Source organism: Piliocolobus tephrosceles, chromosome 7 (genome assembly GCF_002776525.5).
Source record: "Piliocolobus tephrosceles isolate RC106 chromosome 7, ASM277652v3, whole genome shotgun sequence".
Classification (NCBI taxonomy): domain Eukaryota; kingdom Metazoa; phylum Chordata; class Mammalia; order Primates; family Cercopithecidae; genus Piliocolobus; species Piliocolobus tephrosceles.
The window spans coordinates 147,912,617-147,930,058 of record NC_045440.1 but is presented as its reverse complement, the minus strand read 5'-3'; the positions used below and the strand labels follow the sequence as shown (position 1 = coordinate 147,930,058).

The 17,442-nt window shown below is 63.3% G+C and overlaps 4 protein-coding genes across 7 annotated transcripts in view; 2 read left to right on the top strand and 2 right to left on the bottom strand.

The window, feature by feature from the left end:
• The window catches only part of PPP1R16A (protein phosphatase 1 regulatory subunit 16A), a 29,346-nt gene extending 27,266 nt beyond the window's left edge, over window positions 1–2,080 (bottom strand). For 3 of the 4 annotated variants that reach the window (XM_023188311.2, XM_023188313.2, XM_023188314.2), the window contains exon 1: window positions 1,936–2,080. The gene's annotated coding sequence lies outside the window, so the exon portion shown is untranslated. The remainder of the gene's footprint in view (window positions 1–1,935) is intronic. The other variant, XM_023188312.2, reaches the window with a different exon arrangement.
• Window positions 2,081–3,726: 1,646 nt separating this feature from the next.
• FOXH1 (forkhead box H1) lies at window positions 3,727–6,311 on the top strand. The gene is made up of 3 exons (XM_023188310.2): window positions 3,727–4,474; window positions 4,792–4,896; window positions 4,997–6,311. The coding sequence occupies exons 1-3, from the start codon at window positions 4,121–4,123 to the stop codon at window positions 5,816–5,818; spliced, it is 1,281 nt and encodes a 426-aa protein (XP_023044078.1). The 5' UTR covers window positions 3,727–4,120; the 3' UTR covers window positions 5,819–6,311.
• KIFC2 (kinesin family member C2) lies at window positions 5,940–14,279 on the bottom strand. The gene is made up of 18 exons (XM_031935939.1): window positions 13,878–14,279; window positions 13,559–13,637; window positions 13,287–13,438; window positions 13,059–13,197; window positions 12,766–12,911; window positions 12,617–12,682; window positions 12,396–12,524; window positions 11,976–12,053; window positions 11,732–11,846; window positions 11,548–11,657; window positions 10,647–10,755; window positions 10,379–10,536; window positions 8,006–8,110; window positions 7,794–7,915; window positions 7,569–7,692; window positions 7,346–7,475; window positions 7,008–7,264; window positions 5,940–6,916 (listed from the first exon to the last, which is right to left on the bottom strand). Exons 1-18 carry the CDS (start codon window positions 13,974–13,976, stop codon window positions 6,656–6,658), a joined length of 2,379 nt encoding a protein of 792 aa, XP_031791799.1. The 5' UTR covers window positions 13,977–14,279; the 3' UTR covers window positions 5,940–6,655.
• A 243-nt stretch (window positions 14,280–14,522) lies between these two features.
• On the top strand, window positions 14,523–16,233 carry LOC111532046 (cysteine and histidine-rich protein 1-like). The gene is made up of 3 exons (XM_023199301.2): window positions 14,523–14,719; window positions 14,966–15,245; window positions 15,442–16,233. Exons 2-3 carry the CDS (start codon window positions 15,153–15,155, stop codon window positions 15,925–15,927), a joined length of 579 nt encoding a protein of 192 aa, XP_023055069.1. The 5' UTR covers window positions 14,523–14,719; window positions 14,966–15,152; the 3' UTR covers window positions 15,928–16,233.
• The last annotated feature ends 1,209 nt before the right edge of the window (window positions 16,234–17,442 follow it).

Sequence of the window (17,442 nt, the reverse complement as noted above, 5' to 3'; positions counted from 1 at the left end):
AGTGCTGGGATTACAGGCTTGAGCCACCGCGCCCGGCCACCCTGTTTTAATTCTTGACATGCCACTTACTGTTTGTTTCCTTGCTGCATCCTCAGGACTTGGCGGGTTCCTGACTCATAAGAAGCACTCAGTAAGTGTGTGCGCTGACCAGGTGAACAGCTACTGAGCCTGCGGCACAGGGCTCCCAGCAAAGGATGTGACATGGGAGGCTCCGAGCTCCTGGCTGAGCAAGTTTGATGAAAAGGCCTCACTTAGGTGTGCATGCAACAGTGCCGGGAGAGCCTCGGCATGAAGGAAGGGCCTGGAACTGCCACCTAGTTCTCATTTGGCCAATGGGTAGATGTGGCACAAGTGCTAGGGTAAGACACGCTCGGGGCAGAGCAGGGTGGAGCTGGTGGTGCTGGTACGGTCTGTGGGGTCACCTGAGACTGAGGTTCCTAAGCCACAGGCAGTGGAGAGCTGTATCAGTCGGCTGTTCATTCAGACCAGAGGTTCAAGAATCTCTAGAACACAGACCCCAAAGTGGAGTCATACAGGAGGAGCCCCCTTGCTAGGTGCCAGCCCAGGCAATCCTCGGGGCAAAGCGGAGTCCAGGTGCATCCCAAGAAGGTGAGGGATGAGGCCAGGACAGGCCAATCAAGAGACAGGAGGGAGGAAAGGAGGGGGAAGGACGCCCTAAAGCCTCCCCCATTCCAACCCGAGCCTGGAGGACTTGGGGCAGGGACAGGCAGCTGGCCCCGCAGAGCACTGAGCGTCCACCAGAGTGACACGCATGGAGTCAGTATGTGTGTAAGTCCACGAGGCAGCCCCCAGCCCCTCAGGCACCCCAGCTGCACGCCGCCAGAGCTCCTCTCGGCGAGTCGTGGCTCTGGGTCCCTGAATCAGGCAGCGCAGCCAGAGGCCCCTTCAGGAGGCCCAGGGTACTGCAGGCACGACCCTTCTCCCAGAGAAATCCCAACACGTCCAGGAAGCAACAGGGGCGCCAAGACGCCCAGCAGGGCTCACTGCTGTATTAGACACGCTTTGAAAAAGGCAGCGGTACCCCGGCCTCCACCTCCACCCCCAAGTAAGAATCCAGGAAGAAAAGGAAGGCACAGAGGTTTGGAGAGGGCTAACTTTGCTCTGGCTCCCCTAAGCCTAGAATGACTCCGTACACCCCTCCCCTCTCTGCACCCATGGAAATTAATCCCACCGTGCCCGGGGCCTCTGCTCTGGTACAGACAGGGGCCCACACCAGTCCCGGACACTCCCTCCAGGGCGGGGTGCTTGCTTAGTAATTGTTGCCCTGACCCCAATTCCTGAGGAGTGGTCCAGGCGCCCCGCGCTACGAGTGAGGTCATGTGAATCCCTGAAAGTTGAAGGAACTTGCCCCAGAGAGAGACTCCACTTTCTCCTTCAGCCTAGCTCCAAAGCCCACACAAAGCTTGGGTAAGTCCCTTCTCTGCGGCCTTGATTTCCTCATCTGAAAATGAGGATAATTCCGGAGCTGTCTACCTGACTGACGGACTGCGGAGAATCCACACACCTTCGCCTTGGAACAAAATGCGAAGCGCCCACCGGCAGCCTTAGGCTCCCTGCCTTTCCTGACCCTTGGCACCTGCTGCCCTGGGCCTCAGCCAGCAACGCCCAAGGCGGCCCGGCGGGACCTGTGCCCTGGGCGCCCGCGTGCCGGCAGCCGCGTCTCCGGAGGGCCCCTCCCCGGCCTCCTCCCTCGCCAGCCTTCTCCCTCGCCAGCCTCCTCTCCCCCATCGGTCTCTTCCTCCTCCCGCCTCCCCGGCCTCCTCCCTCCCCTCGGCCTCATCTTTCCACGGCCCGGCCTCCTCTCCCGGTGTCCACCCAATGCCCCTCCTTCCCAGGCCCGCCACGGCTGTCCCTGGCCGGGGCCCCTCTCCTCCGCTCTGCTCCTGCTGCAGGACCCGGGAATCCGCGCCTCACCTCGCGTCCCGCGCCGGCCGCCGCGCAAGTGGGTCCGCTGGCTTCCGCGGGTCAGTGGGCCCGGCGCTCCCGGAGGCGCTGCGGGGGCGGGCCCCGCGCCCGGCCCTCGCCATGGCAACGCTACACTTCCGGCCCGCGCTACCCACAGCCGGAAGCCGCGGTGCCCCGTGGGAGCCGGGGGCGGAGCCTGGGGAGGGACGGTCGGGGGCGGGGCCTGGGAAGGCCGGTCGGGGGCGGGGGCCAACTGGGACAGTTGAGGGAGGCCGGACGAGTCCTCCACGGCTGGGATTTCCTCGGGGCCCTGGTGGGACGGGAAGGGCTCAAAGTACTCCAGGACTCCCGGGACAGTGGTCATTGATTTATGCTGGACAAAACCGAGTCACTGTAGACAATGGGACGGGCGCCAGCGGAATGAGTGGCAGCTTTGGGGGTGGTGTCGGGCCCGGGACGTCGGAGATGAGCGGTCAGAACTTGGGGAGCCTCCAGCGCCCCACCAAGGAAGTGCCAGTGGAAAGGGGGTGCCTTAAAACTTGTCGGAGGTCGGGCGCGGTGGCTCACGCCTGTAATCCCAGTCTTTTGGGAGGCCCAGGCGGGCGGATCACGAGGTCAGGAAATCGAGACCATCCTGGCTAACATGGTGAAACCCCGTCTCTACCAAAACTACAAAAAAAAATTAGCCGGGCGAGGTGGCGGGCGCCTGTAGTCCCAGCTACCCGGGAGGCTGAGGTAGGAGAATGGCGTGAACCCGGGAGGCGGAGCTTGCAGTGAGCCGAGATTGCGCCACCGCACTCCAGCCTGGGCAACAGAGCGCGAAACTCCGTCTCAAAAAACAAACAAACAAAAAGTTTATGGGAAAGGCCTGACGCAGTGGCTCACGTCTGTGATCCCAGCACTTTGAGGGGAGGCCGAGGCCGGTGGGTCGCTCGAACCCAGTAAACCAACCTGAGCAACATAGGGATGCCCCGTCCCTACGTAAGAAATTAGCCGGGCACTATGGCATACGCCTGTAGTTCTGGGAGGCTGAGGCAGGAGGATTGCCCTAACCGGGGAGGTGGAGGCCGCACAAAGCCCAGATCGCACCACTGCACTCCAGCCTGGGCAACAGAGTGAGACCTTGTCTCAAAACAAAAACAACAAACACTTGTAGCAAAGAACGGCGCCTTGCTGACCGAGTGGGGTAAGAGGCCACAAGTATTAGCCTCATGAGGCACAGGACTGTGTAGCCATAGCCCAGGGAACACAACAGAGAGGGCCCCAGCAGCGTCGATGTGGTGACAGGGGTCCTAAGGGAAACTACCTGGGGTCTGAGGGGAGAGTCAGAAGGAAAAGGGGCACCACCCAACCAGGGGTGTGACGGGCAGGAGCAGTGTGGCACACCACATACAAGGCCCCTTGCAGCCCAGGCCTCCTCCTCTTGGAGACTCGCTGCCTGTCCCTCCCTTCCGCACCTCGGGGTGTGCTGGACCCCACCATATGCTGTAGATTTTCAGCCCTTTGAGGTTATCATGGTGGGGGCTGCGCAAGAAAAGCTGAATTCTCAGTGAAGGGCAAAAGCATATCCCTGGCCCCCGTGTGTCTGGGGGCCCTTGGCCTGGTGCCAGCACCAACCACCCCTGCTAGTTCCCAGAGCTGCTATCCTCTTGGGCAAACTTGCGCCTTGTGAGGGAGGAGAACCTGGGCTTTGAGGCAGGGTATGGAACAACAGCCTTGCTTGGCTGGAGGAGGAGAGATGGCTGGGGAGGAGGAGGTGAAGGGCCCACCTGGGCTCCTGAAGCAACTCCCAAGAAATCAGTTGAGTCAATGTGTCCCCCTTTTGTTCCTAGGGTGGGGACTTCATGGCCTTCTCCTCCAGGAAGGCCCACCTGATCATGTCTGGAGTGGGTATCCAGCCCCCATAGTTCAGGGCCTACTAGCTGCTAGGTGTAGAACTCCAGGGATGCCCCACTCCTTGGGAGCTTGGCATGGGCGAATTACTCCCCCATCTGTTAAATGGGGTCCTGAAACCTGGCCAGGGAAGACAGGATAAAGTGGCCATTGGTCATGGCAGCCCCTTTGAAGCAGGGCCTGGCCACCCAAAGGTAGCGCAGGGGTGGAGACTGAGGCCTCAGGAGAAGCCCCCACTAGAATCCTCTCTGCCTCTCCCTTCCAGATTAACCCAAACCTGCTAATTGTGGTAGCCCTCGGCATGTTCCCCTCCCCCAGCCTCTTCCTCCCTTCCCTCCCCTCCCCCTTCCATCCGAATGATAAAGGCCCCAGCCCGCCTGCCCCAGCCCGGCCTCAGGCCCCGGCCCTGCCTCCTATACTGCCCCACTGCCCTGCACCCTCCACCCGGCCAGGCCCCTGCCCACGCTGTCTACCGTCCCGCATGGGGCCCTGCAGCGGCTCCCGCCTGGGGCCCCCAGAGGCAGAGTCGCCCTCCCAGCCCCCCAAGAGGAGGAAGAAGAGGTACCTGCGACATGACAAGCCCCCCTACACCTACTTGGCCATGATCGCCTTGGTGATTCAGGCCGCACCCTCCCGCAGACTGAAGCTGGCCCAGGTGAGAGGGCCCCGGGCCCCACTCTGTCTTTCCCTAGACTCGTTCCCCACCCACTTCCAGGCTCAAGCCCTAACCCCCACACCTTCCTAGCCCACCCAGGTATGCCAGTGGGACCAGTCCTGAGAGCTGAGGGCCTCAAGGCACGACCCTTCTCCGGGGGCCCCTTGCCCCCACTGTTGCCCTTCCGCGCAGAAATGTTCTTCGGGACGAGCGGGGCCGGCACCGCGCGCCCCTGAGCCCGGTAGTGGGGGAGGGGTGGGGCGCTACACTCTCCCCGTCTGGGCTCACGGCGCCGGCCGGCCGCCTGGCGGTTTCAGATCATCCGTCAGGTCCAGGCCGTGTTCCCCTTCTTCAGGGAAGACTACGAGGGCTGGAAAGACTCCATTCGCCACAACCTTTCCTCCAACCGATGCTTCCGCAAGGTGGGGCAGGCCGGGGTCGGAGCCCGGGGGCGGGGCGCGCGCGGAAGTCCTGAGCATCCGAGGTTGGGCAGCCCCACCCATGTCTGACCCCCACAACCAGGTGCCCAAGGACCCTGCAAAGCCCCAGGCCAAGGGCAACTTCTGGGCGGTCGACGTGAGCCTGATCCCAGCAGAGGCGCTAAGGCTGCAGAACACAGCCCTGTGCAGACGCTGGCAGAAAGGAGGTGCGCGCGGAGCCTTCGCCAAGGACCTGGGCCCCTACGTGCTGCACGGCCGGCCGTACCGGCCGCCCAGTCCCCCACCACCACCCAGTGAGGGCTTCAGCATCAAGTCCCTGTTAGGGGGGTCCGGGGAGGGGGCACCCTGGCAGGGGCTAGCTCCACAGAGCAGCCCAGTTCCTGCAGGCACAGGGAACAGTGGGGAGGAGGCAGTGCCCACCCCACCCCTGCCCTCTTCTGAGAGGTCTCTGTGGTCCCTCTGCCCTCTTCCTGGCCCCACGAGAGTAGAGGGGGAGACTTTACAGGGCGGAGACATCGGGCCCTCGACCCTCTCCCCAGAGCCTAGGGCCTGGCCTCTCCACTTACTGCAGGGCGCCTCAGTTCCTGGGGGGCTGTCCAGTGGGGGACACAGGGCCTCCCTCTGGGGACAGCTGCCCACCTCCTACTTGCCTATCTACACTCCCAATGTGGTAATGCCCTTGGCACCACCACCCACCTCCTGTCCTCAGTGTCCACCATCAAACAGCCCTGCCTACTGGGGGGTGGCCCCTGAAACCCGAGGGCCCCCAGGGCTGCTCTGGGATCTAGACGCCCTCTTCCAGGGGGTGCCACCCAACAAAAGTATCTACGATGTTTGGGTCAGCCACCCTCGCGACCTGGCGGCCCCTGGCCCAGGCTGGCTGCTCTCCTGGTGCAGCCTGTGAGGCCAGTAAGACAGGGGCCCCTCCTCCCTCCCGCTCCCACCCCCAGCTTGTTGACAGGGAGCCAAGGCCAGGGGGGTGTCTGCGACCCCAGCAGCCTCGAAACACCAGGCAGTAACCTTGCTGGGAGTCCACGGTGTTTATTGGACTACCCCACGCATGGCCATGGCCCAGCTGGGCACAACCCTCACCCTGGTCAGTCATGCCTCTGTTTCTCCTACACTCAGAGGCAAGGCTGGAGGGGCAGGGCTGAGCCTGGAATAGCCCTTCCTAGTCCCCTCTTCTCAGCCCACCACCTATCCATCACCTCCCCTCCCGTGCTCCAGGCTGGGGGAGGGAGAGCCCTATGGTGGGTCCAGCCTGAAGTCCTGCCCTCTCTCATCTGTCTGGGAAGGAGGTAGCACCTTTTTCGGGAAAGGGGTTAGGGAGTAAAGACTGCACCCTACATGGTCCGGTGGTGGGGAGGATAACAGTAAAGGAATTTGCAACGTTTTAATACCATGCCTGATTTTTGGGTCAGGAGTGGTGACTTGGGTAACCACTTGGCGGGGGGCGCCTGGGATTCCCTGCTGTGTGCCGTGATAACAGCAAATGGTGATAAGGAGGAAGCCGAGACCTGTGGCCTGATGCAGGACTGGGGGCGGGGGGATGATCACTTCACCAGGCACAACACACTTCACTGGCTGCCGAGGTGGAGGGGTGACTCTGGGAGTTCAGGGGCAATGGATCCAAAGAGGCTAAGGAGCTTGTGCCCTGGGAGACGGGGTACAAGGACTTTACTACCGCCTCTGCCAGCAGAGACCTGGCCCGAGACCCCATGGGCAGGGACGCCACTCAGGACTACAGGGGCAGGCCCTCTCCGGGCGCGAGGGCCGAGCCTGAGCCGTTGTTGTCAGGACTGGGGCATGGAGGGCTGCCAGGGGACGGCGTAGGGGTGCAGGGGGTCCCGGTGAGCGGAGTGTCGGTACTGAGGGAGGAGGGCGTCCCGGAGGAGCGCGGGACCCTGCGGCGCCGGGCTGGCCCCAGCTCCACTTGACCCACTCGCTCGGCGAACTTGAGTGAGCAGACTGTCTCCCCGAGGTCCTCTGGCCGCGTGGAGATCTGCGGGCGAGAGGCGCGGGTGGGCGGGCCCGGGTGGGCGGCGACCGGCAGGCACACACCCGCCCCGCGCCTGCGCCGCCCCGGCGCCCACCTGCAGCAGCAGCACCGCGGTGGTGCCGGGGCCCAGGGCCGGCTGCAGCAGGCGTGTGAGCTGCGAGTCGCGGAAGGGCACGTGCGGCCGGTGGGCCCGCAGTGCGGCCATCACGCCTCCCAGCGCCAGCAGCGAGCGGTTTATGGTCTGGGCCTCCCGCAGGCGCCGGGCGCCGTCTGGGTCTCCCCGCGGCGGGCCGGCCGCCCCTGCCTTCCGTGCGCGCTCGGATCCCGCCAGGTCCACCAGGTGCAGCGTGCCTAGAGGGGCGAGCGAGCCCGACATGGGGGAAGGCTCGGTGCGCTGGTGACTCCGCAGGGCTCAGGCACCGGCCGTGGTACCTGCGGTGCCTGGAGCGCGCGGTGGAGTCGCCGCGCGCAGCGTCAGCGTGACCAGGGCGTGCGAGCGGGAGCTGCGCTGGTTCATGGCGGTGGCGGCGGTGGCCCGGTTGCTCCTCCCCAGTTTCAGCATCTGGAAGGCGGAGCAACAGGGCTGGTCAGGTGCGGGGTCCCCGCCCCCAACTGGAAGGAAAGGATGGGGTCTCCGGAGGCGGGGCAGCCCTACCTGGTGCAGTGTCTCCAGGTTGGGCACGTCCCAGTGGGTGAGGCCAGCCACCTGGATCCCGCCCTGGCCTTCAGGGCCCTGCCTCACGGCCAGACGCTCGGGAGGCCCTGGGGCAAGGAGGTCCCTGGTGAGAAAGGGGAAGGTCTTGGTTCCAGAGTTCTCTGGAAACCCGGAAGGGCCCTGGGCCAGGGGTGGGGAGAAGGCCTCCCTGCTGGAGTAGCCCACCTGACAGCTTCATTGTAGATCTCCACCATACTGAGTGTCACCCGGTGCTGCCTGCCGGCCCCCATCTCCCGGAACAGCGACTGCAGCGCCCTAGGAACTATGCCAGGGTCCTCAGGAGGGCCCTGAGGATGGGGTGGGGTACACACCAGGCTCACATCCAAGTCATGCAGGGCCCCTGGGGCCTCTCCCACCGGGCGTGGGCTGTGTCCCACCTCCATGCTGTAGGTCTTCCCGGTTCCTGTCTGGCCATAGGTGAAGATGCAGACGCTATAGCCTCGGAGGCAGGACAGCACCGCAGGTTCCAGCTCTCTGAAGACCTGGGGGGAGGTGGGAGAATGTGTTTTGAGTCCTCCCCACATTGCCTGTTTATGACCTATTTGGTGGGGAGTGCCAGGAAGGCAGGTGTAAGCAGAGCCTAGTCCCCTGGGAGGATGGCTCTAAGAGACCACGAGGGACGGTGTGTCCTACAGAGACCCTCTGTCTCCCTAGAGAAGGTGGTGCTTGCAAGAATTTGCCAGGCAAAGAAGGGAAAAGACGGATGAGAAGAGGGAACAGCCTATGCAGAGGCTCTGGAGTCCTGAAGACCGCATAGGAGGCCTAGGGACAGCAGTTAAGAGTGTAGGTGCGGTGTCCCTAAGTGGAAGCCAACGTGGAAAAAAGAAAAATAAATCCCAGCATTTTGGGAGGCCGCGGTGGGTGGATCACTTGAGCTCCGGAGTTTGAGATCGGCCTAGGCAACTTGGTAAAACCCCGTCTCTACAAAAACTACAAAAAAATCAGCCAGGGATGGTGTTACACATTTGTGGTCCCAGCTACTCAGGAGGCTGAGGTGGGAGGATCCCTTGAGCCTGGGAAGCAGAGGTTGTAGCGAGCTGAGATTGCGCCACTGCACTCTAGCCTGATGACAAAGTGTGACTCTGTCAAAAAAAAATATATATGTATATATAGTATAAATTTTAAAAAATATTTAAAAGAGCGCAGATGGGCTGGGCGAGGTGGTTCACACCTGTAAGCCCAGCACTTTGGGAGGCCAAGGCAGGCAGATCACAAGGTCAGGAGTTTGAGGCCAACCTGGCAAACATGGTGAAACCCCGTCTCTCCTAAAAATACAAAAATTAGTCGGGCGTGGTGGCACGCACCTGTAAATCCCAGCTACTTGGGAGGCTGAAACAGGAGAATTGCTTGAACCCAGGAAGTGGAGGTTGCAGTGAGCTGAGATCACACCACTGTACTCTAGCCTGGGTGACAGAGTGAGACTCCATCTCAGAAAAAAAAATAAAAAAGCCCAGATGTTAGGGCATGACTGCTTGGTTCAAACCCGGGTATGATTGGAGTTTACTCATTGGCCTTCCTGTGCCTGTTTCCCCTGAGAGGTAAGGGCTGCAGTGGCACCTGCTGTGAACGCTCGTGGCAGTGCACCTAGAGAGCCACAACAGTACCCGGCTCACGAAGTGTGATCCCAGGAAGGGCCTGCAGATACGGGGGATGGTGGCCAGCCAGGCCTGCTGGAGCCCAGGCACAGACAGGTGCTGAGAGAGACACAGGGTTGGGACATTCACCCCGTTGGCACTAGACACCAACAGTCTTTTGAGCAACAACATGGCTGGCTTTTATGCCCAGAAGGTCACTGATAACAGGGTGGGCTGTCAGCTCTGTTTGAAGACAGCCACGAGGCTAGAATCTAGAATTCTGTGTTCTATGTGGTCACTGAGATTCCATGATTGGATGGAGGTGGCACTGTGGATGACATTCCGGAGCACATCATGGCACCACTGCAGAAATGGGAGCACAGGTGAGGGCTTGTCCACAGATGCCTTAGGTTCAGACACATTGCATTAGAGGGCCTTGTCCAGGACGGCTGTCCAGAGGACAGTGCACAAGGCATGCCCCGCACAGGGCTGCAGTTTGGGGTGGGGCTAAGGCCAGAGGGATATGTGGGACGAAGAGATAAGTGGTTGGAAAAGAGGGAATCAGGGTGACCCTGGCCACCTGCTGGGCAGTTGTCACCCTGTCCCTGTGAGGCTGGCAGGCAGCCTGGGTGTGAGTCGCTGCCATTCTGCCCCTTACCTAGTCTCCCCTGGCTCTGAGCTGCCATCTCCTCAGCTATGGGAGCTCTAGCAGCAAAGGGCATATGCAGATGAAGATGTGTGTGAAGGTGGGGTGGGCTGGGGCTGGAGCCTGAGCCCCTGCTTTTCCACAGGTGTCTGGCAGGAAAAGGGTAGGGAAGAAGAGTGGGATCCATGCAGGGCAGAGTAAGACTAGAAGCTTGTCTGCTCACCCACGGCCCCCACCACCCACCGCCGGCCTTGGGGCCACAAAGCAATGAGGGGCCCTCATAGCTGGGAAGACCTTGGACCCCAGCAAAGGGGAGTGGACAGGTAGTGAAGCCTGGGAGGAGGAGGCACCAAGCTGGGCTGCCTGCCCTGCTTCCCAGCGCCCTCAGTTCCCTTTCCCTCCTGGCTAGAGCCCAGCCACCATCCCTCCTCCAGGTGGACAGCCAGACTGGGAAGGGGAAACTGGAACCTCTCCTGCTCTTCAGGGGACTCTGAGAAAGGGTCAGAATGATTGCAAAAGCAGGCTGTCACCTCCTCCTGGCTGGCATCTGGAGGGAAGACCCAGTCTAGGCGGAATCGACGATGGCGCCCCCGGTAGCAGGTGGTGACGGTGCCCCCTGGGCCAGGCTCCACGCTCACGAGGCTGGAGGATGTCCCTGGCCTCAGTCGACACAGCACACGGATATTTCCTGCAGTGGGGATCAGGTCAGCAGGGTGCCTCGCAGACCCTAAAGCGCAGAGAGGCTGCACTTCCTCCAGCCACCCTCCCTGCTCCCCTGGGCTCCCAAGCCTGCCATACCCTTGAGTTCTGGCAGCCGCCCTGGGCATCCGGCTGGAGGCCCTTGCTGCCCCTCAGGGAGCTGAGTGCCAGGCCCTCCAGATGACAGTGCTCCCAAGGCCCAGGACACCTGAGGGAACAGGGATGTACAGAAGGCAAGGGGTCAGCCAAGGAGCTGCGGAGGTGGGGGGTGGGAGGGTCCTGAGAGCAGCAAGGAGCCCCCACAGCACAGTTGGAGGGGAGGGCCTCAACTGTGAGCCTCAGCACAGTTGGAGGGGAGGGCCACCCAACTGTGCTGAGCCACAACTTTCAGTGGCTCTGAGCCCCTGGGGACATCAATTCACTAACCCCAGGATAAAGCCCAGAAATGACAGGCAGACACCACATCATCCGTCTCCTCCGTGCTTCTAGGCAATGCTTTAAGAGTTTACTGTTAGGCCAGGTGCGGTGGCTCAAGCCTGTAATCCCAGCACTTTGGGAGGCCGAGGCGGGCGGATCACGAGGTCAGGAGATCGAGACCATCCTGGCTAACATGGTGAAACCCTGTCTCTACTAAAAATACAAAAAACTAGCCAGGCGAGGTGGCGGGCGCCTGTAGTCCCAGCTACTCGGAGGCTGAGGCGGGAGAATGGTGTGAACCCAGGAGACGGAGCTTGCAGTGAGCCCAGATCGCGCCACTGCACTCCAGCCAGGGCGACACAGCGAGACTCCGTCTCAAAAAAAAAAAGAGTTTACTGTCAACCAAGTATGCACACGATGAAAACCAGGCCCAGAAGCGAAGTCCTAGCCTGGGTCACACAGAAGCTGTTTGGGTTCCAGAGCCCCACTTATTAGTACAGCCAACTCCCCAGGAGCACCCCCGTCAAAAGAACAGTGAACAGGCTGCCCAGAGAGGAGGGGCTAGGCCGTGAGGGGTCCTGACCTGGCCCCGGGCCTCACTCAGCGAACCCTGACAGCTCTGGGTAAAGGTGCTGACCAATCCTCGGAGGTCGCCGCAGCCCTGACGCAGGCTGGCCATCCGTGCCCGAAGTCCTGGAGAGGGAAGTCTGTTGGAAGAGAAAGCCCAGTCTCCAGGGCCTCCCGCAAGCCCCAGCCCCAGCCCTTACCTGCCAGCTGCCCATGCATCTGCAGTAACTCGCGCCTGCAGTTCTGCTCCGTCTCCTGCTGGAGCTGCTGGAGGGCCCCTTGAAGGCCCTGCAGCTGCACCTCCTGCACCCCCAGCTGCCCCGCCCAACCCCACCCCTGTCACTGAGGAAACAGGCACTTACCAGGCCCTGCCTCAGATAAGCTCCTCCCAGTACCCCAGCCCTCCTCACCCCCGAGCCACGGATCCCTGGGCCCCATGCCCACCTGGGCTCGGAGGGCTTCTGTGGTGTCCTGGGCCTCCTGAAGCCGGCCCTGGAGCTCCACCAATGCCTCCGCCTCCTCCTGCGGGAGGGTGGGGGCCAGGAGGGACTCAGAGAGGGACGGTCTGCGGTACCATTTCACAGATGGGAAAGTCAAGTCAAGAGGTGGGCAGAGCTGGCTGTGAATCCATGCCTCCCAACTCCACGCAGAGCTCCTTCCCACGGTTCCTCTGCTCTCCTGGGATCAGCTACTCATAGGGGCCCCGGAGAGAGGGGGTCCTCCCGCAGGCATCAGCCTCCCTGATGGGGCTGCCCTGCACAGACCATCCCAGGAGGTCCCGAGGAGGCTCGGGCACTGTGGCTGCATGCCAGGTGTGCAGGAGCCCCAGGCTGCAGGAACGGCTGCAGCTCGGGAGCAGGGTACCTGCGGAGCCCTGGAAGGGGGGCCGGGACCCCAGTGCAGCAGAAGGTCCCGCATGAGGCTCAGGCTCTGCTTCAGGGCCTCGTTCTCCAGGGTGAGATGCTGAACCCTTTTCTCTGAGTCTGTCGCCCCCTGGTGGAGAGGAAGCCTCGGCACTCACCTGAAGCACCCCCTTCCATGCCCAGCCCTGCCAGGTCCTCCCCCTACCCTCCCCGCAGCCTCACCACGCCCAGGCGCAGTCGACCCAGCTCCTCCTCCTGCTGTTCCAGCTGCTGCTTCAGCTCCTCCAGCTGGGGAGAAGTACGAGAGACAGGGTGGACCTCGTTTTTCTGGCGCCCCGGCCCCCGATCCCTTCTGGCTCCTGAGGCCTCACCTGTCCCAGGATGAGCTGCTCCAGCCGCTGCCACTCCCTCTGGTCGTCCTCCAACTGGAGGGGCTGCTGTCCCTGGGCCTCATCCCCCAGTGGCTCGCCTGGGACTGTGGCGAGGTGGGAAGGGCTTTCTTCTTGGGATGTGGATCCTGAAGTAGGGTGGGCCCAGTTAGCACTGAAGAAAGAGGTCTCTGGTCCAAATTCTCCGGAACAGGACCCCGAACTCCAGGCCGCCCAGGTTCTACTGGGATTTGCTCCCTCCAGAGTCCGTCTTCAACTTACTGCCCTTTACTCACCATCTGGAGTGGGGGGCCGGACACGAGGGGCTGGCTGAGTTCCCTGGAGCAGGGCCTGCCTCCCCCTGGGGCTCCGAAGCCATGCCAGAAGGGCCAAGAGCTGACTGGTCACTGTCAACAGTGGGGGGACCTCACCAGACTGCGAAGGAGATAAGAATCGGAGCAGGGCTGTGAGAGCCAGGAGGCCTGGCAGGTGGCAGCTGCCAGCAGCCCCCCCGCCGAGCTCACCTGGCCCAGGTCGGCCGGGCTCCCGCAGCTCTCTTCCGCCCCCAGCTGGACGGAGAGGAACTCGGCGAGGCGCAGGAGGGCCTCCTCCAGGGACACCGCTGCTGCGCGGCCCTCGGCTCCGCTTTCCGACCCATTTTCAGGCTCGGAGCTGCCTGCCAGTCATGGAGGGGAGCGGAAGGCATTTCGGGTCACGTGCTGGAGCCAGGCCTCCGCCCCTCCCAGGGAGGTCCCGGCACCGCCCTCGCACAGCGGGGCTCCCAGCCCGCACCTACCGATCAGGCCGGTCAGCTCGGTCCACAGCTCTGGCGCGGACAGGTCTGGACGCCGGCGACCCCGGGGCTTGCGGGCTCTCTAGGGAAGGAGCAGGGGCGCCCCTGACGAGGGGGCAAGCAGCCTGCTGGCCCCTTCCCTCCACGAACCGGGCCAGAGAATTGGGGCCGAAGTCTACGCTTCCAACACCGGAGCCGAGCCGACGGTCCTCGGCACGACCCCCTCGCCCCGCGCCCAGTGCCCATCCTCGCCACGGGAACCTCGGCGTGGGGGTGGGGCAGGCGGCGGGGGACGACGGGCTGCACGGCCAGCCCCCCTCACCTGGGCGGGGTCCCCGGGCTCCGCGGCCGCCGCGGCGCCACCATCCCTGCGAAAGAGGCTGTAGAAGATGTAGATGAGCAACGAGTAAAAGGCGTACATGGGAGCGCGGGGCGGCAGAGGGCCCCGCTTCGCGCCGCCCCGCGTCCCCGCGCCCAGATTCGGCGCCCGCCCGCCGCAGTGCCGGTGCGCATGCTCGCGACGGCCGCCCCCACGGCCCGGCTCCCACGGCTTGAGGGCGAGCGCGGAGACGGGTCCCAGAAACAGGGGCCCGCGGCCGCACCTGGAGACCCGCCGCTTCTCACGGCGCCGCGCCGCGCGCCCCAACCCCTACAACGCGGACACCGGGCTGAGAGTGCCCACGGCTCCCGCGATCCTCCCCTCGGAATCTCTCCCGCCCTCCGCATAGTCCCCCACCGCTCCGGTTTCACGGAGCCTTCAACACGCGGGTGTTCACCTTCCCCTCCCCGGAGCCCCGCCCATCTCAGCCCTGCCCAGCCCCCTCCTCGCAGCCCCGCCCAAACCCCGCCCCTCGCAGCCCCGCCCCGGCCCTTCTCCCCTCATCAAGTTCCTTCCAAACCACTAAGCCCACGCACCCACCCAAACAGCGTTTTCTGGTCCCCAAGCTCCTCCCGACCCCACCCGCTCCTATGGCCTCCAACCGGCCCACCAGGCCCCGCCCCCCAGCCGCTCTAGCCTCCGCTCCTCTCGCTGGCGGAGGTTCCCGACCGCGCTCGCTCCCGCACCCGGAAGCCTGGCAGAAGAACCAGGGCCCACGGCGGTGGGCGGTGCGTTGGTCAGACTCGGGCCTCTCGCTCGCCGCTGCGTTGGGACTGCGCAGGCCGGTAACTGCGCACGGCGGGCCGCCCGGAGGCCTGCGCCGTTGCTCCTCCTGGACCCGGGCTCCCAGGACGGCGCCTCCTGGAGTGCAGGGAGCAGGCCGAGGCCGCCGCGTGGGCTTGCGGCGCTCTCTCTTCCCCAAGCCCGGCACTCCCACTTGGGCTCCAGGGCCCCACGGCTCACGTGCCCCCAGCCTAGACCGAGTCGTTTTCCCCCGTTTCCCGGCTGAATTAGGTTCTTATTCTCCACAGGTGTGTGCAGTGGCCTCAGGGATCCGAAAATCTAAGACTGAACTCTCTTCTAACATCCAGTAATGGGGCCCTGGAGCCTGGGCGTACTAGAGTGCCGCGCTTAGGGCTCCAGGTCCCTGGCTTCGCACTTTTTTCTCCAAAGTTGAGTATCTCCTATCTGCATCCTCATACTACCGCCTGAGGTGCCATGGCCCCCAAGCCGGGGGCCGAGTGGAGCACAGCCCTGTCCCATCTGGTGCTGGGAGTGGTGTCTCTGCACGCAGCCGTGAGCACAGCCCAGGTGAGTACACTGGGGCTGAGCAGGGGCGCATCCCCATACCTCCCAAATCCGAAGGATCTAGTTTCCTGAATTAGGGAGAGGTTGGTGGGAAGTGCATCTAAGACCAGGTCTCCATGGAAGCCCTAAACCCTTTCCTGTTTAAAAGGGTGGCCCCGGCCTCTTTTTCCCACATGTTCTCCCTTCCCTGTGTTGACAGGCAAGTCGAGGGGCTGCTGCTGGCTTCCTGCTCCAGGTCTTGGCTGCCACCATCATGCTGGCCCCAGGGCTGAGCACACATGAAGACTGTCTTGCTGGAGCCTGGGTGGCCACCGTCATCGGCCTGCCCCTTCTGGCCTTCGATTTCCACTGGGTGAATGGGGACCGCTCCTCTGCCAACCTGCTCCTGGGAGGAGGCATGGTGCTGGCAGTGGCTGGCGGCCACCTCAGCCCTGAGGGCCGCTCTGTGGCTGGTCAGGCAATGCTGTTGGTGGTCGCAGTGACCATCCTCATTGTAGCTGTCTTCACGGCCAACACTTATGGGATGTGGGGGGGGACCATGCTGGGTGTGGCAGGCCTCCTGAGCCGGCTGGAGGAAGATAGGCTACTGCTGCTACCAAAGGAGGATATCTGTCGCTGGGCCCTGGCTGCAGGCAGCTGGGCTTACTGCCGGGCCCTACATACACAGCGCCTGCAGTGGGAATGACAGTTGGATACAGCAAGGCAGGGTTTCTGCCTTGCTGAAACTTTCCCTCCCACCTGCCTGCTCCTGGCGCCTTCTCCCCTAGAGGTAGACTCTCCTGCCCACTGAAGTGGGCTTGCTGCACATTGACTGGTCAGGGGCAGAGTCTGGGTGCTGTCCTTTGGCCACGTGTGGGGACTTGCCTAGACCAGAATGAAAGGGACAGAGTCCCAGACACGTTTGGGGGACCTGATTCTGGGCTGGACATGGTTGTGGATCCAGAGAAGAGGCCTAGTCTCCAATAAATCTTAGGAATTTTGCAGGAATATGGAATCTGCCCATTTTTGAGAGGGATTGAGGGATCCTTCAGTGAGCTTCCTAAGGTCCCTCAGGGCAGCAGCCGGTTACCCTGATAGGGTATGTACTGGAACTAGAATGGGGCCTCATGCAACCCGGCCTCCTTTCGACCATTGTCAGGAAGACCTCTGGGCTGAGAAGACATAGTCCTGGCCCTTACTCTTCCTGGGACATGGTGGAGTTCCAGATATCCTGGCCTGGCCTGCAGGTGGTCCTCTGGGGCAGTGACCTTCAATAACTGACGGGTAGGGTAGAGGCAGGGGAGGGCTGTACCACAGCCGTTTGAAGAAACGCACATCCTTCCCAGAGTTGATTCGCCCTCCTGTGTACCTCCGGCCTGTGGAAGCCAGCCCTACTCCCTAAGACCTTCGTTTTCCTCGGTGGACCCCTTCAGCCTCTAACCCTAGGGTCAGGAGAGGGGGTTCGGACGAGCAGAGGATTAGATTCCGGTGGATTAGGGGTCTGGAGTCCCCTCTCCCGGAAGTCTCTCCGCTTGCTCCTGTGGGGACCTAAAGGGTCCCGCACCCGACAGAGATGGGTAGCCCGCGGGATTTTTCATTTGTCCCCTTCCCCTGCGGGGAGCCGGGCGAGAGCCCGTAACACACGAGCCTGAGTCTTGGGGGACAAAGACGCAGGCACACCCCGCCGTAGGGGTCGGCAGCTGCCGCTGGCTCGTGGAGCGTGGGTGCTGCGCTGGCGCCGCAGCTCGCGTGGGCCTCCCTGCCCCCAAGGTGAGCGTGCCTCCGCGACTCTCGCGGGCCCCGCCCCCTCCCCGCCTACCTTCTGCAGGGGCGGGCCCTCCGAGGCCCTCGCGCTCCCATTGGCTCTGACCCCTGCGCTTTCTCGCCCCAAGCGGCGCTGCCATTGGCCCCGCGCGGAGCTCACGTGACGGGGAAGACGAGGGGGTGGTGGCGGCGGGGCGGGGGGAAGCGCACAGCGAAAACAAAGATGGCGGCCGTGCCGGGGTCGGTGGCCGCGGCTCCTGCGGAGCGACGCGCGTGCCGGGCCCACTGAGGCGGCGGCGCAGGGAGCAGGGCTGCGTGGTCGCGGCGGCGGCGGCGGGAGCGCGCGCACCCCTAACTTCTAGTCGCGGGAGCGCGCCGGCATCCGTCCGCCGGGCCGGCCGGTCGCTATGTCCGGCGCCGAGGAGGCCGGCGGGGGCGGCCCGGCCGCGGGGCCCGC